At 37.4% G+C, this 21,839-nt stretch overlaps 1 protein-coding gene across 1 annotated transcript; it reads left to right on the plus strand.

Annotated features, from left to right (window-relative positions):
• Positions 1-1,934: 1,934 nt before the first annotated feature.
• DNA2 (DNA replication helicase/nuclease 2) lies at positions 1,935-21,511 on the plus strand. Its single transcript, XM_035537861.2, has 21 exons — positions 1,935-2,086; positions 2,617-2,796; positions 3,722-3,905; positions 5,358-5,503; positions 7,009-7,134; positions 7,997-8,216; positions 8,728-8,845; positions 9,155-9,320; positions 10,543-10,737; positions 11,581-11,811; positions 12,287-12,403; positions 12,494-12,603; positions 13,921-14,030; positions 15,009-15,233; positions 16,423-16,616; positions 16,719-16,808; positions 16,895-17,087; positions 18,521-18,610; positions 19,209-19,391; positions 19,537-19,683; positions 20,311-21,511. Exons 1-21 carry the CDS (start codon positions 2,076-2,078, stop codon positions 20,365-20,367), a joined length of 3,093 nt encoding a protein of 1,030 aa, XP_035393754.1. The 5' UTR covers positions 1,935-2,075; the 3' UTR covers positions 20,368-21,511.
• Positions 21,512-21,839: the final 328 nt, after the last annotated feature.

A 21,839-nucleotide genomic window follows, 5' to 3' on the forward strand; every position in this document is an offset into this window, starting at 1 on the left:
AATCATAATAGTCTCATAACTGCTAGTGCTACCCAACGAAGTACTTACCTTCTGTGAAGAATTGGTTATGTAGTCTTGGATAATACTTTTAAAACTCTGTTAACCAAGCTATTTCAGATACTCTTTGATATAAAAGTAGGAAAAGAAGCCTCACCATTTTAGGACTCCTCCAGGTCAACATCCCATGCAGGTTTATCCATAGTAGTTCCTGAAAATCGCAGTCTGAGGGCTTGTTTTCAGTGAGCAAACACTATCTTTAAAATAAACCCCATACTTCAACTCCATTTTCTTATAATGGAAATTTCTGCCTGCTGTAACTAAGGCATTTATACACGAATGATGGTGACGTTTGCAGTCGTTAGACAGAAAAGTTTGCATGTATTTGAATCTTCTTTTTACACTGATAATTTTCAATATCTCTTCGCATTGTTTATTCTCTAGTGTATGTGAAAGGGAGAAGCAACATAAAAGAGTCTCCAGAACCCAAGGCTATCAAATGTACGAAGTAAAAGTTGCTGTAAAAGTAATGTTTTAATACCATTCCGAATTATGTGCCTGTGCATTTAATAGTATGGACATATTAACTATTCAACTACAGATAAGCTTCTATTAGTGGCTGTGCAATGGAAAGCTATATAATGTAGTCTTCTACATGTATGTCAGGGTTATACCAAAGAACACGGGCTCACTTAAGTACGATCTTACCTTTCAAAATTCAGGCTTGGATCCTCCTGCTAGGATGCCTGACCCCTTGCCAAATCTGTCTTTGAAGGACTGGAGGGTGATAGTTTCCCAACGTTCGGCTACACTGAAGAGATGCAAGACCAAATTGCGATTACATCGCTTTTATGACATTTTAACGACAGAATGCTCATATTGATGTGTCAAGAGTAGATCTAATACCTGTGTCCTTCAGTCCTACCGGTCTTGCAACCAAAAAAAAGAAGTCTGCCTGTCAGTGACACCCGTGCCACCTCAGAGCCCCTCAGTGTGGCTGCCTGCCCAGCAGTGACCGGTACTGGTGGGTTGTTCTCACAGAAAAAGTTCAGCGCCCAGGCTGAGGTTCGCCCATAGGCACTGGGGGAGAGAAAAGCACCTCGAAATTCACTTTGAGCCGCCGCCTGGGCGTTAGCATTCATGAAGACACATAATCCACAAAGTGATTATATGAAGGTGCTTTATTAGGCGCCGGAAGTTAGGGGCATGCCTGCCCAAATCTAACTTTGTCCGATTTGTTCACTTGGTTCTCTTTTATCTCCTAAAATATTACATATGCATTAGGTTTCACAACACATCTATGCATATTCATTTCCTAGCTCCGCCTAGCCCCGCTTCGTATGCTAATTATCTTATCAGTCCTTCTGCGCTTGTGTATTACTCTCTGGTGGTCATCCGGGTGGTCGTCGGGATGAAGTAAGATGTCTTCATCAGAGTTGAACTTCTTAACCTTTTCTTCTTATGCATGCTCTCTGAGCCCTTGGTCTCAGTCCAAACCGCAAGGTTGGTTTGATCCAGTTCCCGGGGTCCGAGAGGCCCCAGTTATCTAGGTATCTTGCAAATTGGGCATTCTTTTAGTCCTCCTCCTTACTCCTCATCATGAATCGGTGCATTCTCTCATGCTATCCTTGCACTTATATTTTGTATCTTCCAAGCGCAGCCCCGGAACAGTACATCACAAATGTAACACATATTACCAATATTGTATATTTCATCTTCTATTACCAACACGGGTGCCGGAGGAGCGGGCAGCAGCGGGGCTGACGATGAGGGGACGGCGATGACCGTTGGGCTCCCTCACAGCGCAGCCCCACCCCCAACGGCCCGGGGCCGCCGCGCGCCGCTTCGCGCCATCAAGCCTCCGCTGTGAGGCGGCGTATCCCATTGGCTGCGCGGCTTCCTTCCCACCAATGGCCGGCTTGGGGGCGGGGCTTCTCGGGAGGCGGGCGGGGCGGGCTCGGTAGCGGCGGCATTTTGTGAGGCGCGGGGTGGGGAGTGGACCCAGTTACGCTGTCCCTCATCGGCCGCTGTCACCGCGCCGCGGGGCTCAGGCGGGCCGAGCCGCGGGGGCTCCCCTCATGGCCGACAGGTAGCGACCGGCCGGGGCACAGCGCCCCTGGGACGGGAGGTTTGAAATTCAAAGCGCGGGCGGCTGACTGGAATAACGAACCACCGCGGGAGGCGGCCCCGTAGGAGCTTTCTCACAAGCTCAGGGTTTGAAGCGCAGTTGGAGTTAGCTTTGGGATGAGTGTGAGTGTTTAGGCAACAAATGGAAGCACTAGCTGCAATAAATAAAGAGCAGCTTATGTGATATGTATATTCTTTAAAGCTCCTTATAGTATTTATCTTCTTCCTTATGCTTCATATGTCTAAATAGTGTTTTTTCATCCTCTTTCAAAGAAACAATTTGGAAACGTTATTAGAGATTTCCTATACTCGATCTGTATAAAACTTAAAAAAGCATGCTGTAGTTACCTGTCTATATACACGCACGTCTTAGAAGTTTGAATGGGGTTGAAGTTGGATTTATGCTTGAAGCTTGTTCTCTTCTTGTGTGTGGGTTAGCTCTTTTCTTCTTAAGTAGTCTAATGTCTTTGTATTCACAAATTGTTATTTCAGTTTTCAGAAGAAAGTGACTGACTCCTGTAACGCAATACTGAAGAATGGGTTGAACAACAGATACCGTGTGTTGGAGGTCAGCGTAAAGCAGAGAAATGGAAATGACTCTGAGAAGCACCTGACGGTTACCTCATCTCAGTCACTGGAAGATACAGAGTTGTGCATCCTTAGGAACGGCTGGTAAGCCACACAGGAATGTAGACATCTGAAAGGAGTATGAAATATTGTATTATTAACTCAATTTTCTCTGTGTTGCCTTAGAGGAGAGTTTTACTGTCTTGAAAATGACTAGAAATGTTGAAACAACCTTTATCTAATGTTGTATTGTCACCAAGTTAGTGTAATGGATGTTTGTCTTGAGAAAACTGATGATATTTAACTTTTATTGAGTGGATATTGCTACCGTAAAGTTTTAGTTTATTCAGTCTTGTCTTCATGTGAAGAAGTAGCAAGATTACAAACTTTAATCAGGCTATTTAGTTTCAGGTAGAAGCGTTCTTCTGAACAATAAACCCTCACTGTACATCTGAACTTACTATGTCTGTAAAACATGGGGTTTTGAACCATCTGTTAAAATCTTAAGTTGAGCTGTAAAGCATTTAATGTAGGAATCAATGAGGATTCTAGTTTAGGTGTTTGTGTGTTCTGTGGTATGTTGTAGAGGAAAGGACTTGTTTAGTCTTTTGAAACACATGGAAATGCACATGCAGTTTGCTTCTGAAAATGAAAAGCACTGCTTTAAATTTTGCATGCAAGTCTGGAAGATGGGAAAGGGAAAGCAAAGTCTAGGAAGACTTTAGAAGACAAAATATAGAAGATCTTGAACCCTGCAACTTGTCAGTCAATGAAAATATTTTAAAATTATTGCTATTAATAAAATATTTTGAGATTTTGCTGAGCTTTTGAAACAAGTTTAATAGAAAGGTTGTGGTCACATAATTTAAAAGTGTAGCATGCTAGTATAAAATATAACAATACTGAAATGACTCAAAGCATGGATCTGGAGTGACTTGAAGTATGTTGAATGTGATATGTTAATGTATAATTTCTTATGTGTCGTGTCCTTTGTTTGCAAATGTTGTTTTTTTAATGTATTACTTTATAGGGAGTCTGTTCCAGTTGTTCCAGGAGACATTGTTCATTTAGAAGGGGACTGTAGTTCTGGTACGTGGATAATAGATGAACAGTTTGGATACCTCATTCTTTACCCAGACCTGCTGCTTTCTGGCACTACAATATCAAACAGCATTCGTTGTGTAAGAAGAGCAGTGCTGAGTGAAAAGTTTAGGGTAAGTGTGAATTGTGAAGCATCCAATGTTTTATTGGGCTAATGTTTCACTGAAACTGTTAGTTTAGTTCAATGTTAATTAAAACTGTTAGTTGAGATGCTGTTCTGTAAAATTGTATTGAACTTCGTGATGTTTGGATTACTTGTGGTTTGTGTTTTTTTATTTTTTCAGAGGTTTTCAGTTGAAATAATCTTGTGTTCTTAATACAGGTAGTGGGGACAAAAATGTTTTCTCCCCCCATCTCCAGATTCTGGCAACTTCTTTTGATGTTCTTTTGGTTTTTAGACATGCATTTTGTGCATATGAATCCCTTCTGAGGGATGTGCCTCTTGTTGGCTGTGTGAAAACATAATGTAACCTCATTTGGCCAAGTTAAAAGCTTCTGGAAAATCAGTAAGTTTAGCCAGTTTACCCTGTGAGAAGAGTTCTTTAGCTCATGATCTAGCTGGAATATACCTATACTGGAATTAGGGTTGGTGTGGGCTAATTCTGGAATCTGAATCCAGGTACTGGAACTTGAAGAGAGGAAAGGTTTCTTGTGCTAGTGTCCTTACTTATATGTGGATGGCAGAGAAGCAACAGCTGCCCAGTTTCAGCTGAGGAAAACTTCCAGACATGGTGAAAATACAAATGCAAGTGGGCAAGGGAGCTGCAATGCAGTGGTGAACAGCCTGGCTGGGAGACTATGACTGGAACAAGAAATTAAAGTACAGGAGATTAAGTCTGTGCAAAGAGGTGGTGATAGGAGGACTTTGTAAGAGGAGTAATGGGATCAACTATTTGTTTGGAAGGGGCAATGCAAAGGGTCCTGATTGCAGGATAACACCACCCTCCAGTTGGGAGTGGAACCCACAACTGCCAGGTCTGTGAAAGAGATCATTAAGTACAAAACATTACTGATTAGCTTTCCAGTTGTCTCCTGGTGGCTTATGTAGAGGTCATAATTTACTGCTACGAGTCTACAGAACCCATTCTGGAATGGATTAGATGGGTTTGAGCCATTCTGGTATTGCTTGGACTAATTTAATGTGCGTTGGTAAAACAATGTGAAATTGCTTAATGTGTGCATAATGCAAAAATAATATCTTGTAAGATTGTAAAGACAGTTGCACTAGGAAATGCTGCTGTTAATACTGTTCATGAGCAAAACTTGCTCACAATTCATTTTAATCTGTGCCTTTTGTTCCTCACCTCTCAATCACATAAGGATTTTATCTTAGTGCCGGGTTTGGAATAAAAATGAGAGAGAAAGCAGTAGGAGAGACCCATTTCATTTTGGCTGTATTCACAGTCAGGTTTGAACAGATTAATTAGTGAGATGAAAGATCGAATGGTTTTGCAATTATTAAATAAGTGACGTCCATCATGTGCAGCAAATAAACAGAAATTTTGTAGAGAACTTACATGAAGTTAGCATAAATCTTGATGTTTGTTATATAATTTCTGTTCTAGGGCTCTGAGTCTGGATCGTGCCAAATGCTTGTTGGTACAATTCTTCATGAAATTTTCCAGCAATCAGTAACAAATAACCTGTCACCTGAAAAAGTAAAAGAACTAGCAAATAAAATTGTATACGGACAAAAGTATCTCAGAGAAATGTAAGTAGCATTGCAGATATCTGTTTTTGTTTGGAAGACTGGATAGGAATTCTTGAACTAGCAGATAAATTTCTACTTCAAAAAATGTGTTACTACTATCAGGAGAATGTTCTACCAAATGACCTTGCTTAATAAAACTTAGGAGTCTTTTAATAAGATATTTCACTGTTCCATAGTGTAGTTTAATATACCCGTCCTGCTGAACTACTTCTATAGATGTAAATTATGCTTCTGAAGAAACTCCAGCAGTGTGCTTGTGTGGGTGTTTTTGCCTGTAACATTTTATTTCTCGGCATTTCTGAAAGCTGAATTAAATTTGAGCATAATTAGTGTTGATACTTGGGAAAAGAAATGGTGCTTGGTCACCAACAAGTATGAGATATTTGATATATTCTTCATCGGGTTATTTAATGTCTCTGATGTTAGAGGACCTTTTAATTTATTTTCTCCACAAGTCTGATGGAAATGCTAGCTGGATGAATAGTAGTCTTCATTCTTCACTTCAGTCAGAAATGATGGGACGAGTGGCTGTCAGTTTTAAGGGATCCACTGCAGACTTGACTAAAATTGAATTCAAGTCACACAAATCCAATTATCTCTAGAACATTACAAATCACATGCTGGGGAAAGTGTCTGTCAGCCTTGGAAGAGATGAAAAATAAAATTAGAACAAGATTTATTACTCTGGTTCTGATATGAAGGTGACTGGGTTCTGATATGAAGGTGACTGTTTTGGATTGTGATTTCCTTAAGGCATGTGTGTCACACTGGGCTTCCATGTTTGAAACTGTTCATTTGAATTGGTCTTAGCATATGTAAGCTAATATTTGTTGGGATTGGAAAGTATGTTACGTAAAAGCCTGATGTTTGCAGCCATTTGCACTTGTTTTGTGAAACTTGCTTTATTTCTCTGGTGCTGTAAAATAATGACATTATTTCCAGTGGATGCCAGCACTGAATTGTATAATGCCACGTGATTGGGCTCTGTTTAATGAGGCTTCTGCTTTGTTGCACGTTTGTCACTGTAGCAGCTGAAGATTGTGATTCCTCCCCATTTAAAATGGCCTGAAGTGTAGCACAATGTATACGAAGAACAATTAGCAGATCAGTGTATTGAGACAAAAAACAAATACAAGCAAATGGTTGTTTTTGTTCATGTCTTCAGTTTTGCATAAAGCATAGGAATAGGCAGTTCTAAATGCACTCCTCTCTTGCACTTTTACTGTTGGCGTTATTTCATCACTTCCACCTTGCTGATGCTTCCTTTGTGTTAAATCTGTTGTTCCAAGGGAGTTATGTCAGAAACAGTGTATTCCATCTTTTGTAACTGGTGCTCAGCTCTAGTTTTATGGATTAATCAGTTGAGGTGAACCTTAATGAATCTGTTGTCTGTTTTATAGATGGTTCTTGAAACTTGACAGTTATTTCCAGTAATGTTAGTAATTCAGTGTCAGAGGCAAAGCTAATATTTCTAACTCCTTAATGTAAATGGCTTTATTTTTTAGGTATCACTTAAATCTGAAACAAGCAGAAGTAATGCAGGAAATAGAAGAATACTTGCCATCATTTTTTAAATGGACAGAAGACTTTATGCACAATCCAGCTAACCAAAATAAAATGCAACTAAAACTGTAAGAAGAAATTTAAAGCCATTTAAAATTGTGTATCTTGTTTGGTTTGCTTTAATTTTTAGAAGAACACTTCTTATGCAAGTCTGTTCAGTGATAAGGAGTTTATTCATCATCTCGGTGCCTAAATAGCTAACCTTGAGCTGCACAGTTAGCTGCAATTATGAATACTGGGAAAGATATAAAGGACCTTTATAGGACTGAGGGAGAAGTTACATATAATCACAGTGGTCTTTACATTTTTGTAAACAATGTGTTACAAAGTAGATATTTTAGTAATTAGGAGAGCAAGCATACTTGATCAACTGACTAAGCCTGAAGTTATGAATGTGTAAGACTGAAAACTAGAATATTAGAACTTATTGAAATAAAACTCCTCAGTAAAATAAGGTTATCAGTGAAGCAATGTTTTGACGCAGCTGTTGCTGAGCTCTTCTTGTCTGACTTCTTGTTGTCAGTGGTAACAGACATAAGGTGTTCAAGTTTCAGAGAAATGGCAGGTCAGGAAGGTAGCATAAAGTAAAAATGTATATGCTACCTTCCAGTGCATATATCACTAATTCTTTTGTAGAAATGAAATGTTTTTAGAGTATGTTGATTCAGAAAAGACCAAACACTGTTTAAAAAAAATAAAATTCAAAATTCTATTTTATCTTTGAAGTTTAGGTGAGTACCAAAACTACATGCAAACCTGCAATTTAAATTAACTTTCTGATATACTTTCTCTGTTAATGGGAAAATGGCTTCTGTGAGACTTAATATACATTATTTCTAAAGTGGGTGCCTGTTATAACACATTTTAATATTTAAGTATTAAGAACTAAGGGAATTTCTTAACTTCTGACTTCCTTTATTTTCTTCTTAGGTCAAGTGGTGATAAAACTGGAGATTTCTCTTCTAAGATAGAAATTGTAGAGATCTTAGACATTGAAGAGAATATCTGGTCTCCCAGGTTTGGATTGAAGGGAAAGATTGATGTTACAGCCAAGGTGAAAATCCATCGTCAGTCTGGAGTACAGTCTAAGATAATGCCATTAGAGCTCAAGTCTGGCAAGGAATCTAACTCTATAGAGCACAGGAGTCAGGTACAAAAGAAAAAAAGTAATTTGATTCTCAGTGGCCATAAGTAACTTCTTGTTTTATTAGAATGACTTATTTTTGTCTTAATGAACGCAAAGTATTTTGTGTGTGGCATAACCAGGATTTGTGGATGGCTGATCCTGGAATGCAAAAAGTTGCAGATATAAAATGACATTTTGAGTGAGAATATTTACCACTTTCAAACACCTTTGTCTTTTATCCTGAAGAAAAAACAAAGATCTCTTAATACATTCATGTATTAGCTTGAGGCAGGTTGCCTTAAAAATTAGCATTGTACATCCTGGCAGATAGCTGGTCAGTGATCTAGAGGTAGTAGCCATGTACAAGCTTTTGTTAGGAAAGATACCTTTTAATTGAAATATTTCATGAGGTGCTTACTACTTAGGCTTTCTAGATTCTTTGTGATAGCAATGGCTGCTTAAATAAATTTTGGAAATACTAAATTCATCCTTTTTTTGTAACACATTATAAAAGTTTTATATAAAATGTTTGCAGGTTATTCTGTATACCTTGTTGAATTTAGAAAGGAGAGTAGATCCTGAAGCTGGATTTCTTCTTTATCTTAAAACTGGTACTATGTACCCTGTTTCTGGGACTCGCATGGATAAAAGAGGTAAAGCTGTTCCCTTGCCTTGGAAACCATACTTAACTATCATAATTAAAACTAAGCATTCTAGTAATAGTTAAACACATCAAGGCTTACTCTTATGGACGTATCTGTACTTACAGATGTACTGCTTGTCATATTTTTACTTATTGGAATAAGCTTACATTAAAGACTTAAATGTTTTGTTAATACATTAGGACTTTGCTATATGAGTACCTATGCCTTAGCTAAGTGTGATGCCTAGTTACTTTTCAGTTAAGAACGATTGAAAATAAAACTTAAACTGTCTACTTAGTTTGTTCTTTTTCTTGGCAGAATTAATGAAGCTAAGAAACCAGGTGGCCTTCTACTTAATGCACAGTACATATAAATCTGCCGTGGGAAGACAGCAGTCACAGCTCGCTGCTTTGCCTCCTGTAATTGATGACAGTCAAGCCTGTAAATACTGTTCCCAAATGCACAATTGTTTCCTATATAGCAGGTAAAAAAAAAAGTTTGACTCTTTTTTTAAATAAGCTTTAAACGCTTTTAAATGATGCTGTAATTTGATTTTTGTGATTGACAGTTTATTATTTTTTATAATTCTTGCACCCTGAAATAACATTCTGTTAAATCCTGCACAATGCATATAGTCTGTCTGATCTGGCAGAGACTTAAACATCTTTGCTCAGGTGCACTTTCAGCAGGACAAAATCTGAGAGAAGTCTCAACAAATCACTTGATGAAGACAACAGATTTCTACTATATTTAATAATTATGGTTAAAAAACTATATCCTTGCAACTTTTTGAATTGGGCAGTCTTATGAGGCAGTAGGGCTGAGTTGTGACTGGACAACAAGGAATGGTACATCAATACTACTGTAATCAGTGGTGTTATTACATCTCCCATTAAAAGACATCATGAGCAAATACACGAGCAAATAAATTTTAACATAAAGTTACCGAGTTGGTTATAAAAGTATTATAAAGCTTAATGGTGGTTTTGTGTTTTTTTGTCACAGTAAAAAAAAAAAAAAAACAAAACACAAAAACCCAACAAATTTTATACTGAAGAGATCAAGTGGGTTTTAAAAGAACAGGAGAACTTTGGGGGAGATCTTATTTTTAAAGCTGTAGGGATAAAAGTGAGTGAACTAGCTTTGTGGGTATACGCTATGTTTTTGTACAGTAATTGTAATGAAATATTACTTGTAATATTCGGCTGTTAAAGCATTACATTATTCCTAATTGAGAAGTGATCTTAACTTCTGAACTAACCTTTTTCTCTTTGATTGCATTTCTGTATGCATGACTTAAGTATGTCTATAGATACATAGTTCTGAGATGAATCCATTTGAAGTATGGTTTTTATATTAACTGTTAAATCTCATTTGCTTAACTAAATCTCAATATAGTATTCATATCTTACTAAAAAAAGGTGTGAAACATTTAGATATTTCATCTATATAGAACTACCTTTGAAATATCTTTACTCTGTCTTTAACTTATTGTCCTTAATTCAAAATCATAGAGGTCATGTAAAGTTATTAATATGAAATTGTTCATAATGAACGAAGGATATATTCAACCCCATTTCAGTGATGATAGACTAATCTAAATGGTGTGTTTTTCAGTGATTAAATTTAGATTGGCATTACCTACAAAGAGACTTGGAAGAAAAAGATAAAAGTTGATTCTTTCCCATGTTTGGTTCTACTCCTAGGGCTGTAGAAGAAAAGATTGCTAGTGTCTCTTTTCCTCCTGCCATGGTATCAATTATTGAAAAAGAGACCCAGCACCTGAAACCCTCCCATTTGGAGTATTTTAGTCTGTGGTATCTAATGTTAACCTTGGAGCTGCAAGCCGGAGAGGGTAAAAAGGGGTATAAAAATATATGGATGATACCTTCTTTGGAAAGGTAAGATGAATTTCTAACCTGGTACAAATGGTCCCCCCCTTCAGTAACTGGGAGTGGAGCACTGTGAACTTGTAGTTTTCCCTACAAGGAAACCAGATGTTCTCCATTGCTTGTAGAAATAGTCAAATATGCTTTTTGCAAGGTAGTTTCTTGTGAGATGTGACCTAATGAAGGCATTAGCTTACTACATTCATAGGTTTTGTATTTTCAATGGGAGATTTTTGGTTTTAATTCATACACAGGAAAAGTAAATTAATTGCAGCCTTAACCTTCAGAAGCAAAAGTTGTAGAATTTTGTGTTGTTTTAGTCTCTGAGGGTTGACACTGAGTGTTGACTGAGTCCAGCTCATTGCGCCAGTTTCCTGAGGGTTTATTTGATAAAGAATCATCTGTTTGGGGCCGTACTCATAGACATGCCTAAGAACATGGACAAAACCTGTCTAAGGGCTTTTGCTGGCTGAAGTGGCATGCTATTTTACACTGCCTAATCTAGCAACTGCGGAAAAATTTGCGGTTTTTCGGCCCATTTCAGTGTGTCTGTAGAAGGGAAGTGTCATTGTGTTGTTTAAGGTGAAGCAAGAAACTCAAACAAATGTTAAACAATTTAGCGAAGTGCATCCATTCATTTCAGTGTTCAGTTTTGAATAGCAAGTTAAAGATAATTTCAGATACCACAGTCTTTTCTTGAAACAAGTACGAGGGGTTTTACATATTTTTACAATCCTTTTCTTCTCAGAGTGGCTATTGTAAAGTGTCTATTTAATCGTTTGTTTGTTTCTTTTTAAATAATCTCTCTTACCAAGGGGATTTAATATCAAAATATTTTTTGTAATATCTTCACAGAGAGAAGGCTGGAGATTGTGTTGGAAATATGATCAGAATTGATCAAGTGCAGGAAATTTCCGAAGGACAGTATCTGCATTCTTTCCAACGTAAAAATGGTGCAATACCTGGAGCAAACATCTTGGCTGGTGACAGAGTGGTTGTGAGTGGAGAGGAAAATGGGTTACTTGGTTTGGCTACTGGCTATGTTAGAGAAATCAGTGCAACAAAAGTCTCCTGTTTGTTGGGCAGGTAATAGAACAAAAGGAAAAACAGCTGTTTGAAGGCATTGTGATAGGGGCTTCAGGAGGGGCACTTCCAGGCCTCAAGGCAGCTCTGACATGGTGTGACTCGGTCCTGGGGAAGTACACCCCTGAAAATCTTGTCTTGATTGAAAATGTCTGACCTTGATTAGTGTCTATGCCTATATATTTAGCTAGGTTGACTGATTAAGAACATGTTTGCAAACTCAATTTACTTACTTCTCCAACATGAGACTATATGGATACTGTGATTGTTGCTGTTAAAGGTAACTTTCATTGTTCAGACTAAACTGCCTTTAAATTTGGCTCTGATTGTATTTTGTTTGCATCAGTTAGTAATGTTTCTTTTAGCTATTGCTTTACTCTGTGACCTCTGGGAGCTTAATGCTTAGTAATAAGTCTTTCATCATCAACACGCTGCTTGTAAACAGAATTAACTTGTTCATGTTACTGTTATCCTCCAGGAATTTATCAAAGCTCCCCAAGGATACCACATTTAGGCTGGATCACGAAGAAGGAGATTTTGGTACAGGGGTCCCCTTTGAAAACCTTTCCAAATTGATGAAAGATTCCCCAGTCAGGTATGAAGAATCAAATTAATTTCCCACTTTGAAGGTTTTGGGGTAGTTTCTCAGTAGGCAACTCTTAATTCTTGTTTTTTCCATCCACAGTGAAAAGCTCCGCAACTTGATTATTGACTTCTACAAACCACGTTTTATTCAGCATTTGAGCTCAGTTCTTCCTGCAGAAGCAAAGGAAACTGTTGCAAATATTTTAAAGGGTATAAAATCTTTCTAAATCCTTCCCCTCACCCCCCCAATCTTTTGTCTAGTAGCATAAGTCTATTGCCAGAGCATTTATCACACTAAATACAAGTTTGTTTTTTTTCCTAGATCAGGGCCTAGCAGTAGTTTTCTGCTTAAAAATAAGACAAGTTCTAACATTACATGTGTTTCTGTGATTAAAATAGTTAGAAACTGCTTGAAAGACATGACCAGATGTTTGCTTAGAATTTTACTTTACTTTTGTTACTTCCTGCAGCTTGCTCTCTTTGTTTGCTCTCTTAACTTTACAAAATCAGGAACTGAAAAGACTCTTGGGATAGGGGAAGTGGACTTTTAGAGTGGAAGGAGATGGGCTTGATGTAAGCACTCACTTGCATAAGACCTCTTGCTGACCTGTTGGCTGCGCTGTAATATGCAAAGCTTTGTGGCACTCTTGGTGGTTTTTTGTTTTTTTTCAAACAAACTTTGTATGTGGTAGGGTCATGTATTTGGTGAAAATGTTTCATTGCCTCTGACAGACTTGTCTGTGAAGGCAGAAATTTAATTGATTTGTCTTAAAACAAATAAAACTCTGAATACAAACTTTCTGAAGACTAAAAGATGTCTTGTTGCTTTGAGGTCTGCTTCAAATAAGAATTTGCCCAGCCTCCTAGCCAACTGCTGAAAGAATAGGAAATGAGAGGAAGGCATATATTCTGAAACTTAAGAATAATGACAGATTAACAGGTACTGGAAGACAAAGAGTAATAGTTCCTTCCCGTACTTGCAAGCCATATGTGTTCTTTACAGTAAGGCACTGATAATTCTAGATGCTGCTTCTTTTTTTGCTTGAGCTTTGCCTAGTCTAAGGCACTGAAATATACTGCTCATCTGCATCAGACAGGGAAAAATAGCTCTGGTTTCTTGCTTCTTCTAAAAAAGATTATGCAATCTCTACAATTCACTTCCCTTTGCTGTTAGTCCTGTGTTTGAACATGAAAGTGGGTATGATAAAATAGAAATGTGCATACAAGATATCATATGGAAGTGGTCATGTAGTATATTAGAAAAAAGGCATAAAAGGCCTACAAAGAAAAATGTCTTCCATTTTTAGGACTGTAGTGCAGACCCTGTACTACTTGTCTACGTATATTATAATGTTGAACATTATAATGTACTTTATAATGTTGAACTTTATCAGAATGTACAGACTTGCCGCAATATTCCCTTAAAGAGTTTAAGGGGAGGCAGAAACTGTAGTTTTGCTTTACTGATGTTAGCAAATATAATGATTAGGAAGGACAGACACTTCATTGTTATTTTAATTCTTAAAGGTCTGAATAAGCCTCAGAAACAGGCAATGAAACAAGTGTTGCTTTCGAAGGACTACACGCTTATTGTGGGTATGCCTGGAACTGGAAAAACTACTACAATATGTGCTCTGGTAAGATCCTGTGCCTAGATTTTGAATTTTTTATGACACTTGGAGGAGAGTATTAAACACTTTATAAAACATACTTTTCTAAAGTGATTGTCATGATTTAGTGTACTGCTATTTGCATAATTCCAAATAAGAAAATTGATTTCTTTTATTGAAGAACCTTTATTGGGTACAACTAAAAATTTGGTTTTGTGCACTTCTGCTTTTGTGGAAGTATGTGGAAGGGAAGAGATTCAAGAGTAATATTTAGTCTTTGACATTTTAATGTTGAATTCTTTGGCCCCAAATGTCAGCAAGCCCTCCAATCCTGACTCACAGCTCAAAAAAGGACTCCTTGGAGAAGTCTGTAACTTGCCTGTGTTTAAATTATATAAATGTGTGGTGCTGAAGCACGTGTAGACTGTTAGCCAACTCCTCTGGCTAGTGGTTCTCGCTCTGGGGACGGACTGTGGGGGCATACTGGATTCAGGCTGTAGGTTGAGTGAGTTCTTGACAGCTGGAAGTGAGATGTCACTATTATTTCATCTTTCCTGATTGGGTATTCTGCTCTTGTTCCTTCTCTGCTGTGTGAGATCTGATGGGGAGAGAGGAGGACAGACAGCAAGCAGCTGCTGCTATCAGATCAGCTCATTCTACTGAATCTGATGTAGTTAAATTGTCAGTTAAATTGTTCCTTCTTACAGTAGGGATGTTCTTTGGTGTGCTGCCTTTTTAGTGCAGTTGGCAAGTCTGAATGGAGGTTATCTCTGTTTTGCAGCATGTGTTATACGTGTGCTGTTTAGGAGAAACATCACATCTATTGTCTGTCCCTTTGATAGCAGCTAGGTAGCAGATTTGGCCGGGAAGAATGGTATAAATGAAGTGATACTTGATCTTGGTTTCCTCTGAAACTTACTGTTCCCCTTAGGCAAACTTGGGATTGCTGGTTCTTGTATATAAGCTAACAACTTTTGTCTTTTCTTTCCCTTTGCCACTTGTTAGGTGAGAATTCTCTCTGCTTGTGGCTTCAGTGTTCTTCTGACTAGTTTTACACACACTGCTGTGGACAATATTCTGCTGAAGCTAGCCAAATTCAAAGTAGGCTTCTTGCGTTTGGGACGAGCTCAGAAGGTTCATCCAGATATACGGAAATTTACAGAAGAAGAAATTTGCAGGTCCAAGTCAATTAACTCTGTAAAGGATTTGGAAGAGCTCTATAACAGTCAGGTGAGAAAAGTGTTTTTGCTAGCCCTGTGAAATGTTCAGGATAACTTAGTATTCTGTTTTTTCAGATACTGCAGAGAAAGAACCTAACCCAAGCGTGTGTTACTGGTGTGAGAAGCCTGAGCTGAAGAAGATACTCAATTTCTGTCTCATTGCAATTTCATTACAGCCAATGATGACCAACATTAGTAATCTAAAAGCCAAAAAGCATTTTTTCTGCTTAAAAAATAGCTACATATAATAATATGTGTGTATTATACATGTAATTACATATAATAATTCCCAAAGGCTCTAGTCCTTCTCACTTGTGCTGGTTGTGGTGTTTGTAGAATCAGGGGACGGGGAAGAAAAAAAATTGTGCTGTGGAGCTCATCTGATCAAACACTAATTTTTGATTGAAAGATCAGTGCTGCTCTGTGTGTTAATGCAAAGGACCATGCCATGAACTGGGGAAACAGAGTGGGTGGCAGCTTTAAATTAAATTCATTGAAAGAATGAAATGTCATGGTAGTTGGAATAAATGCCATATTGCAAAACCTATCACTTTGCTGTTGATAGGCGTTGCGGGAAAATTATTGAAGTCGTAACAGAAGTGTTGTAACACTTCATATTTAGTCACTTCAGATTGCATTGGAAGCACAGAGATGGGAAGAACTTATCATAGAATCATAGAATCATTTAGGTTGGAGAAGACCTCTAATATCACCTAGTCCAACCTTTAAGTAGTCACAATGCATTACGTATTCTTGCTGTGCTTCAGAAGAATGTAAAAGTCCTATAAATGGGCAAATAAATACAAAGGTGAACTTTCAGCTGTTTTATTGTCTATTTGAAAGCTTAAAAAAGGGGTGAGAAGGGGAGAAAAATATGCTCCTACTTTTCTAAGGTAGTCATTTTAACACATTCCAGGAATTGTGTATGCACAGAACTTGATATTATCCTGAGCACGTCAGGAATGAGTTATTTACCAAGTCCTATTCTAAAGCTGATTTTTGTTTGTCACTTGTTGTTGATGCAAAATTTTAGGAATGTATGAGGCCAATATGTATGCAAAGAGTGAACTGCTCTGATTTCAAGGATTAAAGGTTTTTCTTTTCTCTTTTTAGCTAATTAAAAATAATTTTCTTCTAATCTAAAAACGTACTGTTAAAGTGTGTAAGATGTCTCTTATTTTTACTGTCTCAATTTTCAGCCAGTGGTAGCAACAGCTTGCATGGGAGTAAATCACCCCATCTTTGCTCAGAAGCAGTTTGATTTCTGTATAGTTGATGAAGCTTCCCAAATAAGCCAGCCCATCTGTTTGGGCCCACTATTCTGCTCCAAAAGGTTTGTGCTAGTAGGGGATCATCAGCAACTGCCTCCGCTTGTACAGAATTCAGAAGCAAGGTAAGATAAAATGCTGCTGGACAGATATTAGTGATATGAATTCTGTGAAGTCTCTTGCGATGTGTGGCCTGACACATTTTTGTGATTTTTCTTTTCTAACAGAGATCTTGGTATGAGCGAAAGCTTATTTAAAAGGCTGGAGCAAAACCAGAACGCTGTTGTCCAGTTAACTGTGCAATACAGAATGAATAGGTATTTGTAACTTGTTATAGTAGGGTTTTCAATGTGGGATTGAAATTGCAGGATTTAAAATAATTTCTTCTCTTCTAAATCTTTAGTAAAATTATGTCACTGAGTAATATGCTAGTGTATGAAGGCAAACTGGAATGTGGATCAGAGAAGGTGTCAAATGCCACTGTTAACTTGCCAAACCTAAAGAAGTTGAAACTGGAACTTGCAGATGCTTCAAAAACATGGTTGAAAGAAGTACTTGAGCCAGACAAACCTGTGTGTTTTCTGAACACTGAGAAGGTAAAGTTCATTATGTTCTCCTTTCAAAATTGCATTTTTGATGCAAGTTTTCAATACAGCCAGCACATAAGAATTCATACAAGTTAGGCAGGGTAAAGTGTATAGCTTTAAAAATGGTTTCTTGCTTTATATATAATTATATATAAACTGCAATGTGTAAAGATGTTGTTAATAGAGTTGATCAATTGGAGTGGTAGAGCTGCTGCTGGAAATCTTGCATCTAACAGCAGCTGAAAAGTTTAATTCAGGCAGTGTTGCAGGTAATGCTACATGTGCTATAGACTTTGTTCGTATGTAGAGAATGCAGCTGTAAGTGTGCAGCCCTACTGTGTCCTTGCAACCACAGACTGTTGTCGTTTCCAGTGGCTGAGGATCAGCGGTGTCTTAGCTGTGCACCAGTGGCAGGAATAATTTTAACTCTAAATTTTGTGGACGTTTTGAATGGGGAGGAGTAGGTTGCTTCAGGTGTGCGTTTTTTCCTGCAATAATTTCAGTCTCTATTAAATGAAACTCCAGAATCAATAAGAATTAGGCAACAAAACTGATGAGGTAAAATGAAGAAGAGTTTATTAATCTTTTTCCAAATATATTTTATACTAATATGCACTCAGTCTTGAATTTGGAGTCACTGTAGTTGGTGACTGGATTATAATGATTTGAGCCTAACAGCTTTGATGTTGATTCCTCTTGACACTACCTTTTGCCAATAACTGCTGACCCTGGAAAGAACTCCCCAGTCAGTCTTTGTGTGCTCTCAAGCATGTTTTCTGACCCTTTCATAGAAAAGTTAACAGTTGGTCATAGGGAAGATGCTTGTCACAGTAGGAAACTGGCTGATATCCTGTTTGTCTGTTAATCTGACCAACATTGGTCATGTGAAAACTGGATCTGCTGTTCCATTTTAATTTTTTGCTTTGCTAGAAAACCCATCTCAAGTATATATAGCTGTTGTGTTTGTAGAACCAGCAGGAAAGTTTCTCTTTCCAAAATATTTTTGGTTTTGTTGAGGCATTAGGCTCTATCCCATCTCTTTCAACTTGCTGTAAAAATTCCACTACTGTAGTTCATCAAACAAAACCAAAGGAACCACCCACAAAAGTCTGTTTTTTATATGGTATATTATGTGAACTGTGAAATCAGATGATTGAGCCTTGACAGTTTCCTGAGGTGCCTTGCTATTACTAGAAATTTACTATTATTTGAAAGTGCTATTACTAGCAACTCATCTTTGCAGAGTGTTTCAACCACTTTGCAGATGCTGTGTTCTGAGGTTACTTTATGGTGTAGGTTGTTATACTCTGTCAAATTTAGCTTTTACCCTTTACCCTTTTTTATTAAAACTTAATATAAAAATGGTATGATATGGTGAGTTAAGGATCAGAATACAGTGTGTGATTGTAGACACTCATTATTTTCCGCTTATATTTCTAAAGGTCCCAGCACCAGAACATGCAGAAAAAGGTGGTGTATATAATGTGACAGAAGCCAAACTTGTGTTCTTCCTCACATCCTTATTTATTAAGGTATATTTTACTTAATTACATTGCTCAAGAGGGACGGCTTTGTAATGAATCTTACATTGCTGTAGAAGCTCCAACCACATGTACAGGAGGGATGACCTTAAGGATAAATTCAATGTTAGCTGCGTGTCACTATAGTGAGGGATCTGAGGTCTGCATTCAGTTCCCTGTTCCTTGCCTGGTTGCAGCTAGGCTGCATAAAAGCTGGATGACAATATCTTTGAGATGATGACTTTTTTTTATAAGGGAGGGGAAAGGATTTGCCCTTGTTCCTTATTTCAGCTAGTCAACTTCAGGAGTAATACAGAGTAATTAAGAGTAATGAACATTCGCCTTGCAGTCTGGGGAAGAAAGGAAGATGAGGATTTTGATATGTCTTTGTGCTAGGTTTAAGACAAAGCCTGGGGTCTTGCAGTAATTACTATTTTCTTTAGTTAACACCAATTATACCTAGAGTTCCACTGACTTTTTAGTGTAGGGACGATAGCTTGCAGCACTATTTAAATATATAGATTAGCCTTTGAGGCTCTTCTGACTGTAAAGAATATCCCAGGTTAACTGCAGTGACAGTTTTTTGTTCCCTTCTGTTTCCTTTATTTAGGCTGGTTGTAAGCCTTCAGACATTGGTGTGATATCACCATACAGACATCAATTAAAAATAATCACTGATTTGATGGCAAGACTGAAGGAGAACAGAGTGGAAGTCAACACTATAGACAAGTACCAAGGAAGAGACAAAAGTATCATAATTGTATCTTTTGTTAGGAACAGTAATGAAGAAAATGTGAGTTGGTTGTACTAACTTGACTTTCAATCTGGGTAAAATTCACCCACAACCTTGAAGTTTTTGACACATTTTGACAATTAAATTATCTACATAAGATGTAGAATTTAAGGTAGGAAAACTAATAGCAAATTTTGTTTAACAGCTTGGCACCCTCCTGAAGGATTGGAGACGTCTTAATGTTGCTATCACAAGGGCCAAGCACAAACTAGTTATGGTGGGCTGCATTCCATCCCTGCGCCGCTACCCTCCTTTGGAGAAGCTACTGTGCCACTTGCAGTCTGAGGCAATGATATCCTTTTTTTCAAAACTGTTTTGTGAAAAGGGGAAGGTAAGATGGGACTTGTTGGGATAGGAGGTATGGTTGGGAAGACCTCTGATCATTTAGGTCATAGCTGTAACGTTGGTTGACAGCACAGCACAGAATGTGTCAATTAAATGTACCAAAAATACACTTTGAGGTCAAGCTAATAGATGGATCTAGAACCTTTGCTCTAGCTTGAAAAGTAGAAATAAGTCCATGGTGATTTGCAATTCAACTTTGACATAACTAAACTATTAATTTTTTTTGCAGTTCTTGTTGATCATCTTAGTTTCTTGGCACCTTAATGTCAGTGTGATTTGTTTTCCTCTGGAAGAACCATATATTTAAATACAGGTTGAGAGAATGGTTCAGGAATAAGGTTGCTAGATGGGAAAGTAGTATGACTTTCATATGATTTTTTGTTCTCTCCAGCATTGTACCAAGTTTGTTCTAGTTATGGTTCCTTACATTTCCTTTTTAAATGGGAAGGTTGAAAAGCTCTTAATAGATGCTTTATTTTTTTAAGCATCAATCACTACATACTCATCTTGTTTGTGTGTGTGTGAAAGCAATACCTTATTGAAATGTTTGAGAACTACTTCCTTAACTTGCTACATCTTCAATCTTCCAGCTGGGGCTTATGAAAGTATCCACAAATGTAACATTTTGTGATTATGAAGACTTTTAAAGACATTTCTCATCTATTTTCTTCTATTGCTGCTGAATGTAAATCACTGCATAGTAGGGTGTGAGTGCTGATGTGCACTGTTCACTCTGAATGAAGCCAAAACTGAAATGACATTCAATTATTTTAAATGGTTCCTTTCAGTAAAAGTAACAATACGCATTTCTTTCTTTAGTAAGCTGATTCTTAAGCTGGCCATTTTAGTACCAGTGTATTTGCAACAAATGAGGAATATGAAGTCTTCTGTTCCTTCAGCTACTGGTTGGCTATTTCTATATTCACTTCTATCTTGATGAACAGTTTTCTGTATAAGTGAATGGAGAAAAACTTGAAAAGAGAGGAGTAAACCAGTGCTGCATCGAGTCAGTTTTCTGGGCTCAGTTTGGTTTTAAACACTCTAAAATGTAGCTGACAAACAGTTAATCCCATTGTTAGCGTTCCTAATAAACTGTGTTGTGCAGTTTAGGGGGATGTGTTCTTTCAAAGTCTCATGTTTTCCCTTTTTTTAAATACTGATCTCTTTTATATTTATATATATGCTGTAATTAATCTCTCATATGAGGATCCCTTGGTGGCTTGCCTAATCCCTTGATTTTACGTACATCTGGGAGGAATGTGATACTGATTCATTTTTAACTCCTTTTTATGGACTAATAAATTTTGCAGGTGAATCTGCTGAAGTGAAATGCTGCCTAGCTGAAGATTGTCATAAAACTCCTGCTGGTTTCAGTCTTTGATCTATAGTCTCTTCATACAAAATGAATAGAATTCCCAAGAAACAAAACTAGAGTTGCAGCTTGATGGCTAAGGTGTTAACATGTGCTTTTAATGATATCATGTTCAATACAAAATATCTTTTACTTTATTAAGTCTAGTTTAGTTTCCTTATGCTACCTCATATGCTAGAATATTTCTGAAACACTTCTTTCAGAGATCATTGGTGGAAATGTCAATTTTTCTTATTCTTAAAAATCTTGAGTGTTTATTTTCTCTTGGATCAATGTCAGGTAGTTGTGTGTATATAGTTCCAGACATATTTCTAGATGTGAAATGTGGATATCTATGTACTTTTTTAAACCACTCCCTAACTTTTGTAATGTTTGAAATAATAAATTTTGATGTTGGTTTCATTCCAGTTGTTCACTTTACATAATTTTGATCAGTGCAGGAATACTTGGAATACATGACAGGATCTCTTCAGGTTATGTGCTTCTTCAGCAACTCTGCATGTTTGGGTTTCTCAAAAGATATAGTTTAACTGCCACCCCAGTTACTTTTTGCTTATTACAGTTGTAAGTTCAGGGTACTGTATTCTTGTTTGAATAGTTTTTCTTTCTGTAGTTAGGGTATGTATACAAAAGGCTTAAGATGTAGCTTTTTTCTTACACTAAACTATTATCATCCCTCCACCAACATGCATAGGAAAGAAGGGAAATAGAGGCTTGTTCTCATGTTTATC

This window comes from Cygnus atratus, chromosome 7 (assembly GCF_013377495.2).
Source record: "Cygnus atratus isolate AKBS03 ecotype Queensland, Australia chromosome 7, CAtr_DNAZoo_HiC_assembly, whole genome shotgun sequence".
In the NCBI taxonomy this organism is placed as follows: Eukaryota; Metazoa; Chordata; class Aves; order Anseriformes; family Anatidae; genus Cygnus; species Cygnus atratus.